Below are 18,981 nucleotides of genomic sequence, written 5' to 3' on the forward strand. Positions count from 1 at the left end.
AGTGACAGATTGAGTTTGTTGAGGAGGTTGAATATGTCACACAAGTAAGCAAGTTTTGCGACGCATTCTGTGTCACTGAAATGTGCCGCCAGTGGTGACTGTTTTTCTAAAAGAAATCTCTGGAGCGGCTCTCGTAACTCAGAAACTCTGGCCAGTGATCTACCTTCAGAAAGCCATCTCACTTCCGTGTATAAGAGAAGATGTGTGTGCTCTGCGTCCATCTCCTCACAGAGCTGCATGAACAGACGTGAGTTAAGGGCACGTACTTTAATGTGGTCGATAATTTTAATCACATTCTGCAAAACATTGTTAACTTCAGGTGACATTTTTTGGCTAGCCAGCATTTCTCTGTGGATGACACTGTGCGTAGACTCACATTCAGAAGTGACCTCTTTGACCCGAGCAGTAAAACCAGAAAGCTGTCCAGTCACGGCAGCCACTCCGTCCGTACATATACCAACACAAAATGACCAATTCAGTTTTCCTGATATGTAATCATTCGAAGACATAGTTCTGCAGCTGTGGTGTTGGTTGGCAACAAAAGTGCACATAACATATCTTTATGCACATCCTCCTGAAAAATATGTCACATAAAAACAAGCATTGTTGCCTTGTTATCAACATTAGTAGACTTGTCAACCTGGACTGCATACCATGGTGACTCATTAATCCTAACTATTGTGCTTCAATATCCTCTGCTATTTCATCAATTCATCTAGTTATGGTGCTAGCCAAAAGAGGAACATGTGTCACCTTTTGAAATGCAGCCTCTCCTGAAAGTTCATGACAAATGTCCTCAGCAGCAGGCAGGATCAACTCTTCACCAATAGTAAAGGGCTTCTTAGCTTTACCAATGCAGTTAGCCACTAAGAATGGTGCTCTCAGAGCAGACACATTTGATGAAGTGGTGGCCTTCAATAATTGCTTCTGTCCTTCGTGTTCACATTTTTTTTTTCTTTTGAAAAATTCCAAAGGCTTGTCTTCTGATGCAGGGTGCTTGGTCTCCATGTGGCGAAGCAGTTTTGAAGGTTTCATGGCTTTGCTGGATAGCCAGTCACCACATATTATACAAAGCGGGCTTGGAGAATGTGAATCACCTGTTGCAATGAACCCATAATTTAAGGACTCTTGGTATTTTCTTTTAAATGCAGCTTTCTTTTTGTTGGCAGTCTTAGGCTCTTCTGCTGTCTCCTCATTAGGTCTCTCCCCCTTTTCAAAGAAGCTCTCCAGTGATGTTTGTTTTTTACTCATTTTGGCTAGGGTTAGCTTGTGGGCTTACATGTGACTGAGACAAGTGCACAATGTGGCAAAGAGGCGCAGATGGAAGTGGTAAATAAAATAATGGGCGGGCCACACACAGACTAAAATAAGTATCAGATTCGACTTCAAGCCTGCCACCAGATACAGCTGAAGTACATCAACTCACTTGCCACTATAAAGCCTGCTACCAGATGCAGCTTGATTGTCACTTGCCACTCACTGATAGGGTTTTGATATAAGTCTGCAAGCAACTGATTTATTATGGTCTCTGTGTAGTCAAACCTCTCTGTTAATGATAATCTGTATTTGCAGCCGCTCCCCAGTACTAGCATCACCGCCTCAGCTCCACCTCAGATCATCAGGCATTAGATTCTCATAAGGAGCGCGCAGCCTAGATCCCTCACATGTGCAGTCACAGAAGGGTTTGCGCTCCTATGAGAATCTAATGCCGTCGCTGAGGCTGTATGCGAGCAATGGGGAGTGGCTGTAAATACAGATGGAGCTTCGCTCGGTTGCCCACTGTTCACCTCCTGCTGTATGGACTGGTTCCTAACAGGCCATGGACCAGTGACAGTTCATGGCCTGGGGTTTGGGGACCCCTGATCTAAGAGAAAGGGGAGGAGAGAAATGAAATTGGAGAAAATATCTGTGGATCAAAAAAATTCTTCTATGCATAGGACAGAAGAGGATTTTCTCCATAAAATTTTCAGAAATAGCTCCTTTAGATACAATTAAAAAAAAATCCTTACTTAAAACAAACTGTTCTGCTATTATTTAAAAAAACAAAAAAAAAACAGGCTTTACTTGGGGTACTTTGATAGCCATAATGCTAATATAAAACTGAAGCAAAAATTGTGCATGCACCTCTTATTATCTAAATGTGAGTATGTGGCCTTATACAAAATTAGATTCATTTTCAATAAAAAATTCAGTACTACATAATTACATGCACTATGAGCTATAAACTTGAAAACTTCATTATATTAAAGGAGCAACCAATATTCCTTCAGACTCACTTAGAAAAAAAGGAAAGAAAACAAAAAGACAGAAAACTATCTTTTATAAACAAATGGAAAATGTTAAAGCGTTCTGAGTTTTATAACAAATAAATTTGTTAAGGACCCCAGAGAACTTAAGTACACTGTGAAGAAAATGCTAACTTCTAGACCTAATATGACACAGGCAGCTCCCAAGGGAAGATGGAAGGAGCTAAAGCTACCACCCTCATTTCTTAGTATAATCAATTAAGCTTTTTGCATCTAATCAAACCCAACTATACTCTCACACAACAGTATTATCTTCTGGTGGTTTTAATACAAAACATTTCATATCCGGGACTTGGTAAATATTCAAATTATCAAGTTCATTTTCCTTCTATCCCCTATCTCTGCCACCTACTAATTCCCTTTCCAAGAAACTTACTTAAACATTAAAAACCACTGTATTAGTTTCCTAGGGCTGCTGTAACAAAATTACCAAACTTGGTGGCTTAAAACAACCGAAATTTATTCTCTCATAGTTCTGGAGGCCAGAAGTCCAAAATTAAGATGATGGCAGGGTTGGTTCCTCCTGGAGGCTCTGAGGAAGAATCCCCTAGCTTCTGATGGCTGCCAGCAATCCTTTTTCTTCCTTGACTTGCAAATGCATCTCTCCAATCTCTGCTGTCTTTGTCTTCACAAGACCTTCTTCTCTTTGTTTTTTCTCTTTTTTGAATCTTCTCCTCTTCTTATAAAGATACTTGTCATTGAATCTGAGGTTCATTCAGACAATCCAGGATGAAATCATCTCAAGATCCTTAAGTTAATTACATCTGCAAAGACCCCTTTTCCAAATAAGGTCACATTCATAGGTTCCAGATTGACATATCTCTCAGGGGGCCCACCATTCAACTACAGTCACTATCTTTCTAGGCTCAGTCATATCCTAATTATGAATAAATGCTTACTTCTTTAAAAGAATTTCAGAAACACATCATATCATCCTTTTTCTAAACCTTGTATTATTTCACATATTTTTATCTGATAATTCTTTTCAATTGGGTCTATTTTCTTATAAATCCTTTTAGGGTTTTCATGAGTCACTGTGAAGAAGATTGGCATGGTAAAACAGGTAGATTAGTAAATGCTTTTACCTACAAGAATATTATTTTTGCGGATTACCAAAGTAGAAAACTCAGTGAGTCTTATATATTGATCTGGGTAGTCTTCAGTTTCACTGAATTATGTTTTTATCTCTACCTATACACCTTAACCAGGATAAATATTCTTATAATGATAAGGTTAAACATATAATTTTAACCTAGGTACAAAGGAAGTATTCAAACACTGCCTTTAATTTTTACATTATTACTGTTATTTCATTCATAAACTAATGTTATCAATGTGCACATCCTTAGGTGAAGTCAACTTTTTGAAAGAATGACTTCACAGAATGGGAATGTCTCCAAATTCTCTGCATCAGATGAAAGAACAAAAATGTCAGATTTATCTGGTGATGCAGATTTCATTATCAATGGTGGAAAAGTACTTTCTTAAATGAGTCTTCCAACAGAAGCTGCTCACCTGTTTTGTAGTAACAGAAGAAACAACACCTCCTCAGCTCAAAATTCAGGCTACCCACCAACCCTAACCTTTGTCCAGCTGCAGAGAAACACAGTAAGCTGGCACGAAGCCTGGGAAGCCCTGCCCCCTCCTCCACTGGGGTCTGACTGTGTGTATAAAGCTCTCTGAGGATGCACACATTTACATACTGACATAAAAGTTTCAAAATATCGGTGTTATCCTTCAAGAATAATGTGACTGATGCAATAATTTTAAAGTTCAGAAATCTAACAGAAAAGCACAGGACACAGCACAAAAAGAGAGCAACAGGCAAGAGGTCTGCAATCTTCACACCTACGGAAGCTAAAGAATGCATTCTGAATAAGGACTCTGCTACAGAAGCAAACAACACAGCATTAGTCTCTTTACCCAAAATGTTGCCTTTTCAACTAACACCTTTTTGCCTTATGCTCTGTTTTGAGGAACAAATCAAGATGGGCGTGAACAATCCATACCTCCACCAGGAATAATTGCCAACTTTGTTTCAACCAGGCCCATTTTTGCAGAAGAAGCTAAAAAGGAAAGAAGAAAATTAAGTAACATCCACATCATCAAATTCAAATATGATGACCTGAAAAAGTTAGGAAAATAAGCTACAAATATTGTTTACTAATTAAATTTGTGTCACAAATCTTTTTAAAAATCACTTCAGAAGGCATTTAGTTATGGAAATAAGTAAACATTCTAAATGATATATATTAAGAGATTCACACAACATTTTCTGTTAAAAACTGCTTGGCAGAGAATTAATTTTTGATGCAGAAAGACCAGGGTTGTGACTACATAATTTGACCTGATACTGCCAAGTCATGTTTGAAGGCTTAGATCTCATTAATTATTCAGGATGAGGAGAGAGGCTGTGTTTGACAAGTATGAATTCTTTAGCTGCCTGAACAGCCCTCCAGATCAAACAGCTTAATATATCATATCAGATATGGCAACTTTTCAAGACCAAATCTCTAGTTACTTTTGACAAATGGCTTTGCTGTTCTGACAGCTGGACAGGGTTCCTCTTTCCATGTTTGTTTTCACGGCTACTTTAAAACATCTTAATTATTTCTTTATTTGCATATCCAAATGTACTTGGACTACTTCCCATATCCTGATTCCCAGAACTTGCATTCTTTCAAAAATGGATTGCATGTAACTTGGCTTTTCAGTATAAAACCCAAAAATCTCAGTCAAGAAAACAGAGATCTAAAATAAAGTGAAATGGGGGAAAAGTACACATGGATTAGCAAATGCAAATTCCAAGAGCCAGTTACCATAAAATTAGTAAAAACATAATTATATTGACTCTACATTTAACAGGCAGCTCCATCAGAAGAGACAGTGGGAACCAGGGGAAGAACCATGACAAATACTTGCTGCCTACCTCGCCCAGTCCTTGATCCCAGAGCCCCTGTATGTCACCCCTATAAGGGACAAGGATACAGACAACACTGTGACCATACAGAAGATAGTGTTGAGGACAGCACTGGCAGCATGCAGTACGTTGGCAGGATAACAGAAGTGAGAGCCGTGACGCCAGACTGCCTGGGTTCAAATCCAGCTCATCACTGATCTGGGTCTTGTTTCTTTACCTGTCTCTGCACTAGCTTCCTCAAGCACCACAGTATGTACCTATCTCACAGGGATGTTAGGCAGATTAAGTGAGCTAATATGTGTCAAGTATTAGCTGAACACCAAGTCAATACTCAGCACATGGTTAGCACTAATTGTTTCCTTCATTATTTTCATAAACACTTCATCCAGTCTCCAGAAAACCATGCAGGAAGAAAGTGTGCCTCAAAGAGATTAAGCTATTACTACTATAGCTAACAATAATTATGTGCTTAGACTAGTCACATGCTGTACACAAACTCATTTAATCTTCACAACAGTAACCGTCATTTCTCCCATTTCAGAGGAGGAAACTGATCTAAAAAGGGCAGGACCTAAGATCCAAATTCAGTCTGTCTGACCCAATTCCTGTTCTCCTTTCCTCCTGCTAAGACTGAACAAGATACTACAAAAGACTGTTTTCTTAACTGGGAATTTTAAATACTTCATTAAGCCCAACAGGTGATTTTTTTCTACATGTTCTATTCAGCAACAGGAAAAAAATAAAATATTTGGAACAATCTGAAGAGTAAGCACAAACCTCATTTTTAAAAAGTTATGTTTTTATATAGGATTAATTCTCACCTGCTACTCTTATATCACATGCTAAAGCCAGTTCAAGTCCACCACCTAAAGCGAGTCCATCTATTGCTGCAATGGTTGGCACTGGAAGATTAGCTGAAATAGAAAGAAAGATTTTATGCTCCTTCAGTAAGAGTGTTACCTTACTATGCAATTTATTTTACATTTTTTTCTGTGAATATAATTTTAAACGAAATATCGTCTATAGACTTTTGTATCCCTTTTACTTTTAACTAAATAAGCATTTCATTCTTCGTTATTCTAGAAAATGTAATGATTGTATAGGGTTTCATCACATAAATATGCAGTAATATCTTTAAATCTTACCATATTATTGAAATACATTCATAAACATTTTCTGTTGAATTAAAAGAATCATAGTTCTGATTCTGTATTCTTCAAGCCTGAAGTCTTTTATGAGATGTCTGGTTCACACAAATTTCAAGTTCAAATGACTTAGGTATAATGCAAAATTCATGACCCTTTATAGGTTACCCTGGTACTCAGAATGATAGAGCCTCATTTAAAGAAGTAATACATCTACTCAAACAAGACAGAAGCAGTCCAAGTGGCTGCTGGACGTCAACCCACTAGTTCTACCATTTGGCAATGAGTATGATGAACAGTAGCTAGAAAGTGATCAGGCTCTATCAAATACCACACACTTCAGATGGAAGAGATACTGAGAACCTGCCCAAAGGCATGACTGGGAAGGGGTCAGCCAATCACAGAACTCAAAGCCAGATTTTCTTTAGTCCAGAAACACTATTATTTTAATGAAACTTCTGTAAATATACAGATTTCATTTTTTACAAGTAGTTCCAAAACTAACTGGTTAATTATTCCGTGAAGCAGAATCCTTTCTATAAATTTTATTTTGACTATGGGAATGTGAAGTAGGCTGAACAAGCTTAACATATGAATAAAATGTGGATATTAAAAAGGTACCATCTCCTAATTTGTTCTCACCACAAAAAAGAAATAATAATTGTGTGACATGATGGAGGTGTTAGCTAATGCTACAGTGGTAATCATATTACAATATGTAAATACATCAAATCAACACATTCACCTTAAACTTACACAAGTTATATGCCAATTATATATCAATTTAAAATAAATAAATATATAAAATAAAAATGAATAAATAAAAATAAAATTTAAAAATACCATCTCTAGAAGTCTCTCTTCCATAGGTATTCTGATATGTGAAATTCCTCAGATAGAGAGCTTTATTCAAATTTGTTGAAGTACACTGAGTTTTCTTCATACATGAAGAAATTTATTAAATTTATTCTAAGAGCAAAGCTGAAATGGCTGAGATAGAGCACATATAGATGCTGCCACCTGAGGCAAAAGCACTACTGATAGAGCAGGGATGAACGGGGCTTGGGAACAGGGCATATTTCACTATTTGCACCTGTCTGAGCATTTTGCGGGGAGGTGGAAGCTTGAAAGGACAGAACAAATTCAAAGGTGCTCCACACAATGTGCTTTACAGCACACCTGGTAAAAAAATGAATAGACAGCTATGTCAGTGTTTACAGTCAGGAAATGAGTTTAATGAAAAAATAAAATCTAGTTATTTTATCTGACAAAAAAGAAAAATTAATAAAGTAATATAATGGCAAATAATCCAACTGGCTCCCAAGGTCACCTCAAGCCACTACAAGTACAATGGAATTACTGTTACACAGCTCCCAATCCTCCTTCCTTTCTACAAAGCTAGCTATAGAAATTATCATATTTCTAGACTCCTTCAATCTGCTACCTCCCCATTCTCAAGTCTCTCCCATCAAAATTTTTCCCTAGGCCTCACTATGGCCTTGGCTCACCTCCATCTAAGACAAGCGTCTAGAGGGAACAGAGTAAACGCGTTTCATCACTCCCACTCATCTCCACCTCACAGCTCTAGTCCCACTCATCTCACCGAGACCGTTCTTGCTCCGCTTACCAGTGACACTATGATATTGTCCCATAACCAATGGGCACCAGTCCCTATTAAACTCGTTGCCTCTGAATATCAGAGACATAAATCCTGAACACTCCTCCTCCTTGAATTCCTCTCTTCATTTGCCTTCTGGATTCCTCCCCCTCATTTTTCCTGCCTTTCTTTCTGCCTCTGGTTATATCTCAGCCTTCTTCCTCTCTAAATAGAAGCTCTGCCCAGTAGGTCTCTTTCCTATCCTTAACTTTTCCCATCTGTAATACCAATGATATACAAATCACCACTTCAAACCCAAACTTCTCTCTAAACTGTATCTCTACAGTTACCTGTCTGTTGGACATCTCTACTTAAATACTTTATCATGTTCAAATCAACTTCCTGTCAATCCTTCTTCTAGATTCTATCTCACATTCACCAAGCATCTCCATTCACCAAGTTACTCAAGACAGAAACCCAGAAGTCATCCCAGATGTCCTCTTTTCCAATGATCTTACATCTAATTGTTTTCTAAGTCCTGTCTAACAGGTCACAATTTGGCAAATCTCCCTCCCTTTCATACAGCCAAAGTTCTGGGCCCCCTCATTTTGCACCAGCAGGAGATCTCTAATTGACCTCCTTCACCTGCAATGTGCCCCTTCCAATGCAACTTCCATATTTCTTGCAGGATAATCTTTCTAAAGTGCAAACAGTGTCATGCTCTTCCCCTACTTAAAACAGTACAATGATTTATTCCACATTCAGGGTAAAATTTGTGAAAATTTTAGCATGGCACAGGAGGCACCTGATGAACTAAGTCTGCCCACCTGCCCAACCCCTTCTCCAACCTCACACACCTACTCTGTGTTCCAGCCCCAAATTACTTAAAGCACCTTCAGAAGTCATTTGCATCCAAACCTGTGTACAAGCTGCCCTCTGCCTGGAACGCCTAGCTAGTCCCGAATTATCTTTCAAGGCAATGCTCAAAAGCCCCTTGCTTTACGCTTCCATGGCACTCTGTACACACTTTTCCAGGAGAGCATTCACATTCACCTTCTGAATGGACAGTTCCATTCAGAAGTAAAGATTAACATCACATCAATGCTGGTCAATAACATCCTTCCTACCACTCTGGAACAAACCGCAAGATTTTTCATTGCCTCTTCTAACTCCATTAATTCTGGTATTCTCTCTACTCTTCTTCTTGTTATTAACTTCTTTCATTTAATACTTTAATGGAACAACGTGAATATATGCAGCCCAATGGAGCTACAGAAAAGAAAAACTGCAGAGTTCCTAAGATGGAGAGAGCAACAGGAAGAGTGGGGTATTCTCTCCTTGCTGTGTGAAAATGCTGGTCAACAGTGAGTGTCTTCAGCACTCACTAAATATCTGCTGGAAGCTGACGTGTCAGAAAACAAATTAACAAAAATGAGTTTAAAGGCTTCCAAAACCAAACCCAAGCCTGAAATATGTGTACCACCAAGTTCCAATTTCTAAAAATTTCAACTCATGGTAAATAGGAGTTATTTCATATTCCTTAGATTTTTTCCCCCTAAAAATAGCAACAAATTGATGTGATATATATGGAAAAGAATTTTTCTTCACATCAAACTGTGCATTGAAAATGTAGACTAAATAGAAGGGTAAAAGGAATAAAATGAATGTAAATTACAAAAGAAATACTCTATCACTTCATAATTTCTAAAGCATAATGGAAAGAACACAGGAAAAATTCCTGGTCATCTGTAATGTTCTTAATACTGCAACACAACGATTGCCTCAAAAAGACATAAAGCTGGGCTTCCCTGGTGGAGCAGTGGTTGAGAGTCCGCCTGCCAATGCAGGGGACACGGGTTCGTGCCCCGGTCCGGGAAGATCCCACATGCCGCGGAGCGGCTGGGCCCGTGAGCCAAGGCCCCTGAGCTTGCGTGTCCAGAGCCTGTGCTCCACAACGGGAGAGGCCCCAACAGTGAGAGGCCCGCGTACCACAAAAAAAAAAAAAAAAAAAAAAAAAAAGACATAAACCTTTGCTCTACATTTTTATTAGTTAATATTCTCAAATAAATATTACACTTAAAAATCACACTTAGCCAATAGAAAGTTAAAAAGCACCATTTTTTCAGAAGTATAGAATGTCACTAAAAGAAAAAAAGTAAAAACACAAATGAAATTAATGTATATATACCCTTTCCCTTCATTGTGAGAAGTCTATAACAAACATTACTTTGACAAAATAAAATGATGGGGGAAGGGGCATGTTCAACAGACAGGTTTCAGGTTCTACATGACTTGAAGTATGAGGATGGAGTTTATATAATGCAGTGGTAGGAAAGGAGAAGAAATAAACAAATGCAAACATGTTGACCTGGGAGATGAGGGCACTGGTGGGAAGGGGCTAAAATGAATCATCTCGTGCTAAAGTTTTTCTTAATTCTGAAGTTAGAAAACAATACTTTTCTGTTATATGCTTTACTTTCTGGAAGTAAAGAAAATTATTTTTAAATGTGACAGTTAAGAACTTAAGGTATTTTCTCAAGGAAATAAAAGTTTTTAACATTGCAACTTATATAAAAATATATAATAAAAATGACAAGAAATGTGGGGTCCTTATATTACAAAGAATACAGAAAATAGGGTATTAATACTCTCAAATCATTAAATAGGTAAACTCCTTGGTACTTTTGAATATTAACATAAATTAGCATTCTGTAAAGCTGACTATAAAATTTTTCCTACTAAAAGAATTATTTAAATAGAACAACTGAATTAGCATTCAATGAGTAATTAAATTTCAATCATTTTATAATATTATAAGTTCTGAAGTTCTATATCATCCTAATTTTCCCCTGAAAGATGTTTTTCTTGTAAACATTTTTCAGGAAAATATAAGTGACCTCAAAGTACATGCTAGTTTCATAGTTACCTAATATGCTTGTTTTTATACATAGTGTTTCTTCTACTTGGGAGCAGTTAATAATCTTAGAGAAAACTCAATAAAACAAACATCTGAAAGGCAGATTATCAGTTTCAAAGAACCAAGAAATATCAAATTGGCAGTTGTATCAGAGTGAGACTGAATGAAACGGGAACCGCCACGAGCAGTGGCTATTCCCAACAGCAATAGGAAGAAATGATGACTCAATGTGTTATGCAACCAACAGGATTAGATACTATTTTGAGTTTAGCACCAGGAAATGAGCCAGGTATGACAAAGAAGATAATCATCCTTTGAATTCTCCTAAAAATATAATTAAAGCAAACAATTAAAGTGTTGCTATTTTAAGAGAAAATAAATGAGCTACAAGGCAGGCCCTGTCTACTCCAGAGTCTGCAGGACACCCTCTGCGAGCATAACGAGTCAGAGGCCACGAACGTGGGGGAAAGGCAAGTGAGGGGCTCCTTTCAGCTCTGAGATAAATACAGTACATAATGTAGGTTTTCAGATGTTTCTAGAAAAACATAAACAGTGCGATTATTAAGGGACTGCTAGTGTCACTCATGAGTTTTAAATTTGGTTTTGCTTGAAGAATAGTGTTCTTATAGAAAACACAGAATTAAATATTTCAAAACAATGCCCATTTAGTAATACCAAAAGTCTGACTTTATTGAAATCATTGAAGGAGAATAGAAATAAAATCAAGGTTAACTGAAAGTTATAATAAATTCCAAATTATCCCTAATTTCAGCTAAAACTTTACCTTCAGGTTAAGCTGCCATCATCAAGTTTCAAAGGAACCACAAAAAAACAAAATAAAACCACTCCTGCCCAAAGCCTGCATGCTGGCTGCATGTTGGCTCTCCGGAGGTCCAGTCTGGGCCACTGAGAAAGGAACAGGCCTGACTAGACGCCAACAAACACACTCTCCTCACCACACCGGGGGCTGGAGGCCCACAAATGGGAGCCACCCTTCCCAGGACTCAAAAACGTGACCACTGTGCAATCTGAGAAAAGCTGCCTGAATTTTCTAAGCTACCACTTACGCAGATGCCTTCCTGTCTTTCTACATAGCTACCTATGGATCTAGCAAAATAGTAGAAAGTGCTTACTATGTCTGGCCACTCTCCTAAGCACCTCAGAAATATTTAAACCTCCTACCAGCCTTATGACATCAGAACTATTACTGGGTTGAGGAGTTGCCCAGGATAGCCACAACTAGAGCACAGGTGGTCTGGCTCCAGGCTCTCCCCTGTACCCATTATTGTCTATCACCAGTTCTTACAGCCCAGACCCAGAGTCCCTGAGGAAGGACTCAGCATTGTTAGCCATCCTTTCCAAAGGATGTGCAGCCATGTACCTGAGGAAAGGGAAATGCTGAGACTCCTAAGAAACTCCGACAAGCACACTGGTTCTATGCTCTTCTAACTCTTGGAAACCTAGAGCAACACCACAGTTCGGTGGATCCAATTGGGGAAACCTCAGGAGCCAGATGCAAGGCACCAGTTGACTGTAACAGAGTTCTGACTCGAGTTTTCCCTGGGAACCCCCAACCCAGACTTTCCCTAGTATATGACTATATAGGTTATTAAAGTAGGAAGAGCCAACACCTGAGCATCCCCTTCCTACCAAAATTCCAAATCAAATAAAGCCTCCCTAGGGGAAATGCAGAGAGGGGATGCTGCTGAGGTTAAATCCCCACATGCTCCCACTCAACAGCCTTGTCTGGGAGATTATAATAAGTGTAACTGAGTAATGACTTCCACTGTCAACTGCTACTTCAGATGGAATAGAGCCCCTGGCACTTCAAATGCTGCTTGACAGGGCAAATGTAGTTATTTTGTTGCTAATAAAAGTATAACACTAGAAGTAGTTTACTTTTTGACCTGTAGGAAAAAAACAGCTTTACTGCCTTGCTTCATTAACTCTCAGGGTCTATATCCTTGCCCTTCAACGTGGGGTTGTGGACCAGCAGCATTAGCATCGCATGGAAGCTTGTTAAAAATGTAGAATTCCAGGTCTCACCCAGACCTACTAAAACAAGGATTTGCATTTCAAAGAAGATTCCCAGGCAAAGCTCTGGACACCTCCTCTAATCCCCAGAGAACCTGACAATCTCATCAATCCACAAAACTGACAGAAAGAAGCAGTAAGGACCTTAATTCTTTGGGGAACAGTAGTAAAGGTAAAGATGGTCAAGATTTACATACAAATATTTGTAGCAGCTTTATGTGTAACTGCCCCAAACTGGACACAACCCAAATGTCAGCATGTGGTACATCCATACAAGGGAACAATACTCAGCAATAAAAATGAACCAACTACTGATCCATGATAAACATGGATGAATCTCAAAAAAGCGTATGCTGACTAAAAGACAACATACAAAATTAATGCATACTGTGTTCCATTTATAAAATATTCTCAAAAGTGAGAACTAGTCTCTAGTGTTATGAAGCAGTTCAGTAGTTTTTCTGGGGACAGGTGCAGGGCAGGGAGGTGAAGAAGAAAAGGATTACCAAGGGCCATAAGGAAACTTCTGGGGGTGATGGATATGTTTACCATCTTGATTATGGTTATGTTTTCACAGGTCGCAGTTACCACACTGTACACTTCAAAGTTGCAATTTATTATATGTCAATTATACTTCAATAAATCTGTTTTTAAAAAGTATATGACTTGATTAATATAAAAATGATAAACAAAAGAAAGTACACTAGTTCCCTGATCTTTTATAAACAATAGAGATATAATTTAAAATTGATAAATCAAGTAATACAGGTATGATTCAATTTAGAATTATAAAGAAAACAGTAAGAAAATATGATGGGATAAGAGAAAGGTTGGAGGAAAGAATTTAAAACTGGAAATACGCCAATTCCATCACTGCTCATAGTAAGAAGTCAACAGAACTTTCTAAAGGAACAGAGGACCAAGTACACTACATAAAGTTCTAATAATAAAGATAACCAGGTGACACAAAAATACAACCCTTTCCCATTACTAGAATAAACCTATACACAGAACCATGAAAACACACAGCATATTTAAGATTATTTTTTAAATGTAAAATCACCAAAATCAGAAGGCATGGAAATCGTAATGACAGACCTAACACCAAACATATCAATACAGTTAAGAAGCTATAACCATCAAGTAAGAAAACGACTCCAACTGGATCACAAAACGAAACCCAGCTAACAAGCAGAACAACAGAGAAACATCTAAAACAAAACAGAAAATAATATTTTAAAAATATGAAAGATGTCAAATACACAGTCAAATACAAAGAAAACATCTCATAACCTTAATAAATAAGGGAAACACTGGGGTAAAAATTAAATAAACACACAAAAAAGGTACTTATTAAGGCTTAATAAAGCAAAAATCCACAATAAGGATCTAGCAGTGATAAAATACCTATACACCAAATAACAGCATGCACAAAGCAAAAACACAATAAATTCAAAACAGTACAAATGTCACAGCCATTCTCTGACCAATATGCAATAAGTAAACTAGAAAATAACAACAAAACTACTAGCTAATTATAGACAAACACATATGGGTGGCCTGGAGGCACATTTTCTTCCCCATTTTAGTAACCTAGCAGACAGTTGGCTCAATGTGTGAGGATCAGTTTAGCAGGAGTGCAGGCTCCAGCCACCTGTCTCCAGAGGTACTTTCTAACAAAGCCACTCACTTTCCCATCTGGAAAGTGTCCAGTGTACATGGTCATACAGATGTTCTCCTCTCCCCTGACATACTAAATATATACAGCATTAGAGAGGTGGGTTCTACTCTCCTATAACTTTTGCCCCAAAATTTCTTCTACCCTAACAAATTATTTTTTATCTAATTGGCTAATTCAAAAATGAATAAATGGGCATATTCTTGGCTCAACTATTCCCTCCTTCTTCCTTCTTTTGGAAATGCACCTGGCCTCCAAGAACACAGGTTCTCCTTGATGCCTACGTGAAAAGTGCCCTGTGAGTTATGCGACGCTGCATCTGGGCCAACTGCTGTAGGAGGTGGCCAGAGCTTCAGTGTAGCTCTGACTGGGGTAAGCCGGTCTAACGCTGGCGATCCAAATGAGCAAATCTCATCAACAGATCTAAAGCCACAACCTTCAACTGAACGGTAATAAAGTAATAAAGATCATATCAGTAATAAAGATAACATTTTGCCTTTTTTGCTACTTTTTATTTTATTTTTCAATTTATTCCAAACCTCAGAGAGAAGAATGATTTCTATTTATTAAGGCTCCCTCAGATACCCTAGTAATATGTATAATGATATTTTCTGCATTGTTGTTTATAATAGTAAAAAACTAAAAACTACCTATAAGCCCACCAATAAAGGAATAATTATATACATTATGGTATATCCATAGCAAACAATACTAGGAAGTCATTTTCTAAATTGCAGTGATAAAAATCCACATTGGAGAAAACTAGATTCTAAACTATTCCCAGAAATAATTTTTCAAATACAGTGTCTATCACACAGCCAAAGAATAACCAAGGAAACAAGATACAGTAAGAACCAGTAGAAAAAAACAATTAAGAAGAAAAATATCCATGTAAAATTGAGATCCAAAGTCATCAAACACTGATTGTCAAAGACATAAAGCCAAGCAGGAAACTGTAGACTATAAAAAGTGACAAAACAGATTTTTTAAAGAACGAAAACAAAATGAAATAAAATAACTCAATGTTTATAACAAATCAGGTGCAGCTTACAAGAAAACTAGTGAGCTGGTAGATGGGTGACAAGAAACTATTCACAGACAGGTAAGGAAAAACAAATATGGAAAAGACAGAGATAAAGGATAAAGCAAGAAGGTCTAATATATGTCTAATTGGAAGAAGATAAGTGAAATAAAGATCCACCTGAATGAGTTTAAAATAAAGCAGTGGTTTATATCTACTAATCCCAAACTCCCAATTTATCCCTCCCCCACCCCCTTTCCCCTTTGGTAACCATAAGTTTGTTTTCTATGTCCGTAAGAATAAGAATACACACACACACACACACACACACACACACATGTATATATTAATATATAACTGAATCACTTTGCTGTACACCAAAAACTAACACATTGTAAATCAACTATACTTCAATTAAAAAAATAAACTAAAATAAAGTAGCAAATTAAACCTGAATAAAAAAGAAAGGAATTAATAAAAACCAGAATAGGGATTAATAAAACAGAAACAATAGAGAACAAAGCCCAATACAGATTTTTTTTTTTTTTTTTTGCTGTACGTGGGCCTCTCACTGTTGTGGCCTCTCCTGTTGCGGAGCACAGGCTCTGGATGCGCAGGCTCAGCGGCCATGGCTCACGGGCCCAGCCGCTCCGCGGCATGTGGGATCTTCCCAGACTGGGGCACGAACCTGCGTCCCCTGCATTGGCAGGCGGACTCTCAACCACTGTGCCACCAGGGAAGCCCCAGATTTTTTTTAATGTATAATGAAACTGAAAAGCGTCTGGAGAGACTGATCAAAGAAAAAGAGAAGACATGAATTACCAATATCAGGAATGAAAAGGGGACATCATTGTTGGTTCTTCTGATATTTAACAGATAAAAGAATATTATGGATGACTTTAAACCAATGCATTTGACAATCTAAATTAAATGGATAAATTCCTAGAAAACTAAAAATTTCCAAAAATAAAATTAAAAAACCTGTTTATGTGGTTCTTTTCATATATACATATATGTTTGTACATAATCAATGTACATTATCAATGTATATAAATATACATTATCAATGTATATAAATATATATTCAAGTAAAAGCCAGGAAAAGGCCCCAAAATATACATATTAAATTAGCATATTAGCAGTAATTACTTATGTGGAGAGAAAGGGAATGAGGGAAAGCTGCTGAAAAGGGTTTTAAATTTTTACATTAAACACATACTTAGATATTGCCTGTGGAATTAAAAGCTAACAACCATGAAAAAGACATAAAAAAATTTTTTAATGATTTTTGGGGGGGAGCTTGTCAAATTCTAGAATATTCTAGGTAATATTTTAGAGTAAGTGACAGAGCTTGGTTGAGAAGCCCATTACTCCTGCTATAGTTAGGAAAACATTGTAATTTTCACAAAATTACAGTTATAATGTAATTAACACCCAATGAAAGTCAGCAAAGGCAATAAAATTCCAAAAAGAGAAGAAAAACCATCAGTTGCAAACTGTGATGTGTAACTATTCTATTCTAGATTACAAATCAATAAATAGGGGATGTTAACAACTCATAAGGGAAAACAACTGATTCCTAGATACCTGTGTCAGTTTTCCATCATTCTTGGCAAGAGGATAAAGGAAACTAAAATTGAGATCTGTAAGTTACTACTTGGAAAACTAATAAAGGTAGCTAACTAGAGTGTTTCATTAATCAATCTTTCACATACTATAATTCAGTACTTCCAATTTCTAATTTGTAATAACATCAAATGGGGGGGGGGGAGAGTAAAATATAAACTGGATTGCATCCAATCTAACTAAATTAATTACTGATTTTTAAACAGCTCAACCCGCTGACCAACAAATAATTCTGCAAACTTTGAAAATGTTCTTTACTAATCAATTCTTAACACACTACATATAAAATAAAAATCAAATAATCATTTAGGCAATAGCAAAGAAAATATAACAAGTGCATAATCTCTCAAATTGTATTATAACAGTCACTGTGGTAACAATTAAATATTTTCAGAATCAGCTTTATTTCAGATAAAGTAAAACAAAAAAGAAATCTGAAAAAGCTTTGAATTCTATAATTGTGAAAACTTAAACTGCAGGAAAAAGAAAAATAAAAGAAACCCTCTGGATTTTTCGTGAACAAGTATCAGATGCCTCTAAATCAAATGGAAAGCTTAAAGCGGATATACCTAGAATTTATGAAAGCTCTTTTGTATTCATTACTCAAGAATCTCTAAATCCTGGGAATTCCCTGGTGGTGCAGTAGCTAAGACTCTGCACTCCCAATGCATGGGGCCAGGGTTCGATTCCTGGCCAGGGAGCTGCATCCCACATGCATGCTGCAACTAAGAGTTCACATGCCGCAGCTGGGGAGCCCGCCTGCCGCAACTAAGACCTGACACAACTAAATAAATAAATATTTTTTTAAAAAGATCCATTTGCTTTAAAAAAGAATCTCTAAATCCTAAAATGGGATACTAGAAAGAGTTTTAGGTGGATTTATAGCTTTACAAGCACATTTCTTAGCTTAATGTTTTATGTAATTAAAAAGAATATAATTACTAAATGTATGAAGTAACAAATACAACACTTTAAACTTTGGCAAAAAATTATTCATGCTTTATTCATATTCAAAAACTCTGAATTTACACCAGAGATTATTATTAAACCATGATAAATTAGCATCAGAGACTAATATTAAGCCACGATAAATCAGACATTATGTTTCACAGAGAGGTGTATATATATATATATATATATATAAATTTATATATATATATGTTTTTTTGTGGGTTTTTTTGAGGAAAACTTTTCCAAATACTCTCATTTGTAGTTTACTTACAAGAAATCAAATTATGGGAAGTATTGTCCATAACCAGGATAAGTTTCAGACAACTAGTTTTTTCTAAACGGATTTACAACCAAAAAGTCCAGCAAGCCAAATTAGGATGCCTCCCAAAATTGCTTTGGGAGCTTTGCTAAGGCGATGGAGCTTTTTCATCGTTTGCCAGCAAATAAGCAGCTGCCCATAGTAGCCTCAACACTTGTTTCCAAAAGGGTACATGGTGAAAGTCACCAGTAACGACCATGTTGCAAAATCCAAGTCAACTCTTTAGCATTCACCTTACCTGACCTATCAGCAGCTTTTGATCAATCAGTCTTCATGAAAGACTTTCTTCGGTTGGGTTTTCAGAATACTGTTTTCTTCCTACCTCCCTACCCTGGCTGATCCTTCTCAGTCTCCTTCATGGTTCTTCTTTTTCATCCCAGACTTGACACATTATAATGTCTCAGGTTTGGCAGACTTCTTTCCTCTCTACAGTAACTTTCTAGGTGCCTCACCCATTATCAAGTCTT

The 18,981-nt window shown here is 37.1% G+C and overlaps 1 protein-coding gene across 1 annotated transcript in view; it reads right to left on the minus strand.

Annotated features, from left to right (window-relative positions):
* Positions 1-18,981, minus strand: part of AUH (AU RNA binding methylglutaconyl-CoA hydratase) — a 162,335-nt gene that overhangs the window by 70,923 nt on the left and 72,431 nt on the right. Inside the window, exons 5-6 of the mRNA XM_082841990.1 lie at positions 6,048-6,140; positions 4,316-4,372 (exon numbers count right to left, since the gene is read on the minus strand). Coding sequence (XP_082698116.1) covers positions 4,316-4,372; positions 6,048-6,140 — 150 coding nt within the window. The remainder of the gene's footprint in view (positions 1-4,315; positions 4,373-6,047; positions 6,141-18,981) is intronic.

Source organism: Leucopleurus acutus, assembly GCF_964270905.1.
Source record: "Leucopleurus acutus genome assembly, chromosome: 7".
NCBI lineage: Eukaryota > Metazoa > Chordata > Mammalia > Artiodactyla > Delphinidae > Leucopleurus > Leucopleurus acutus.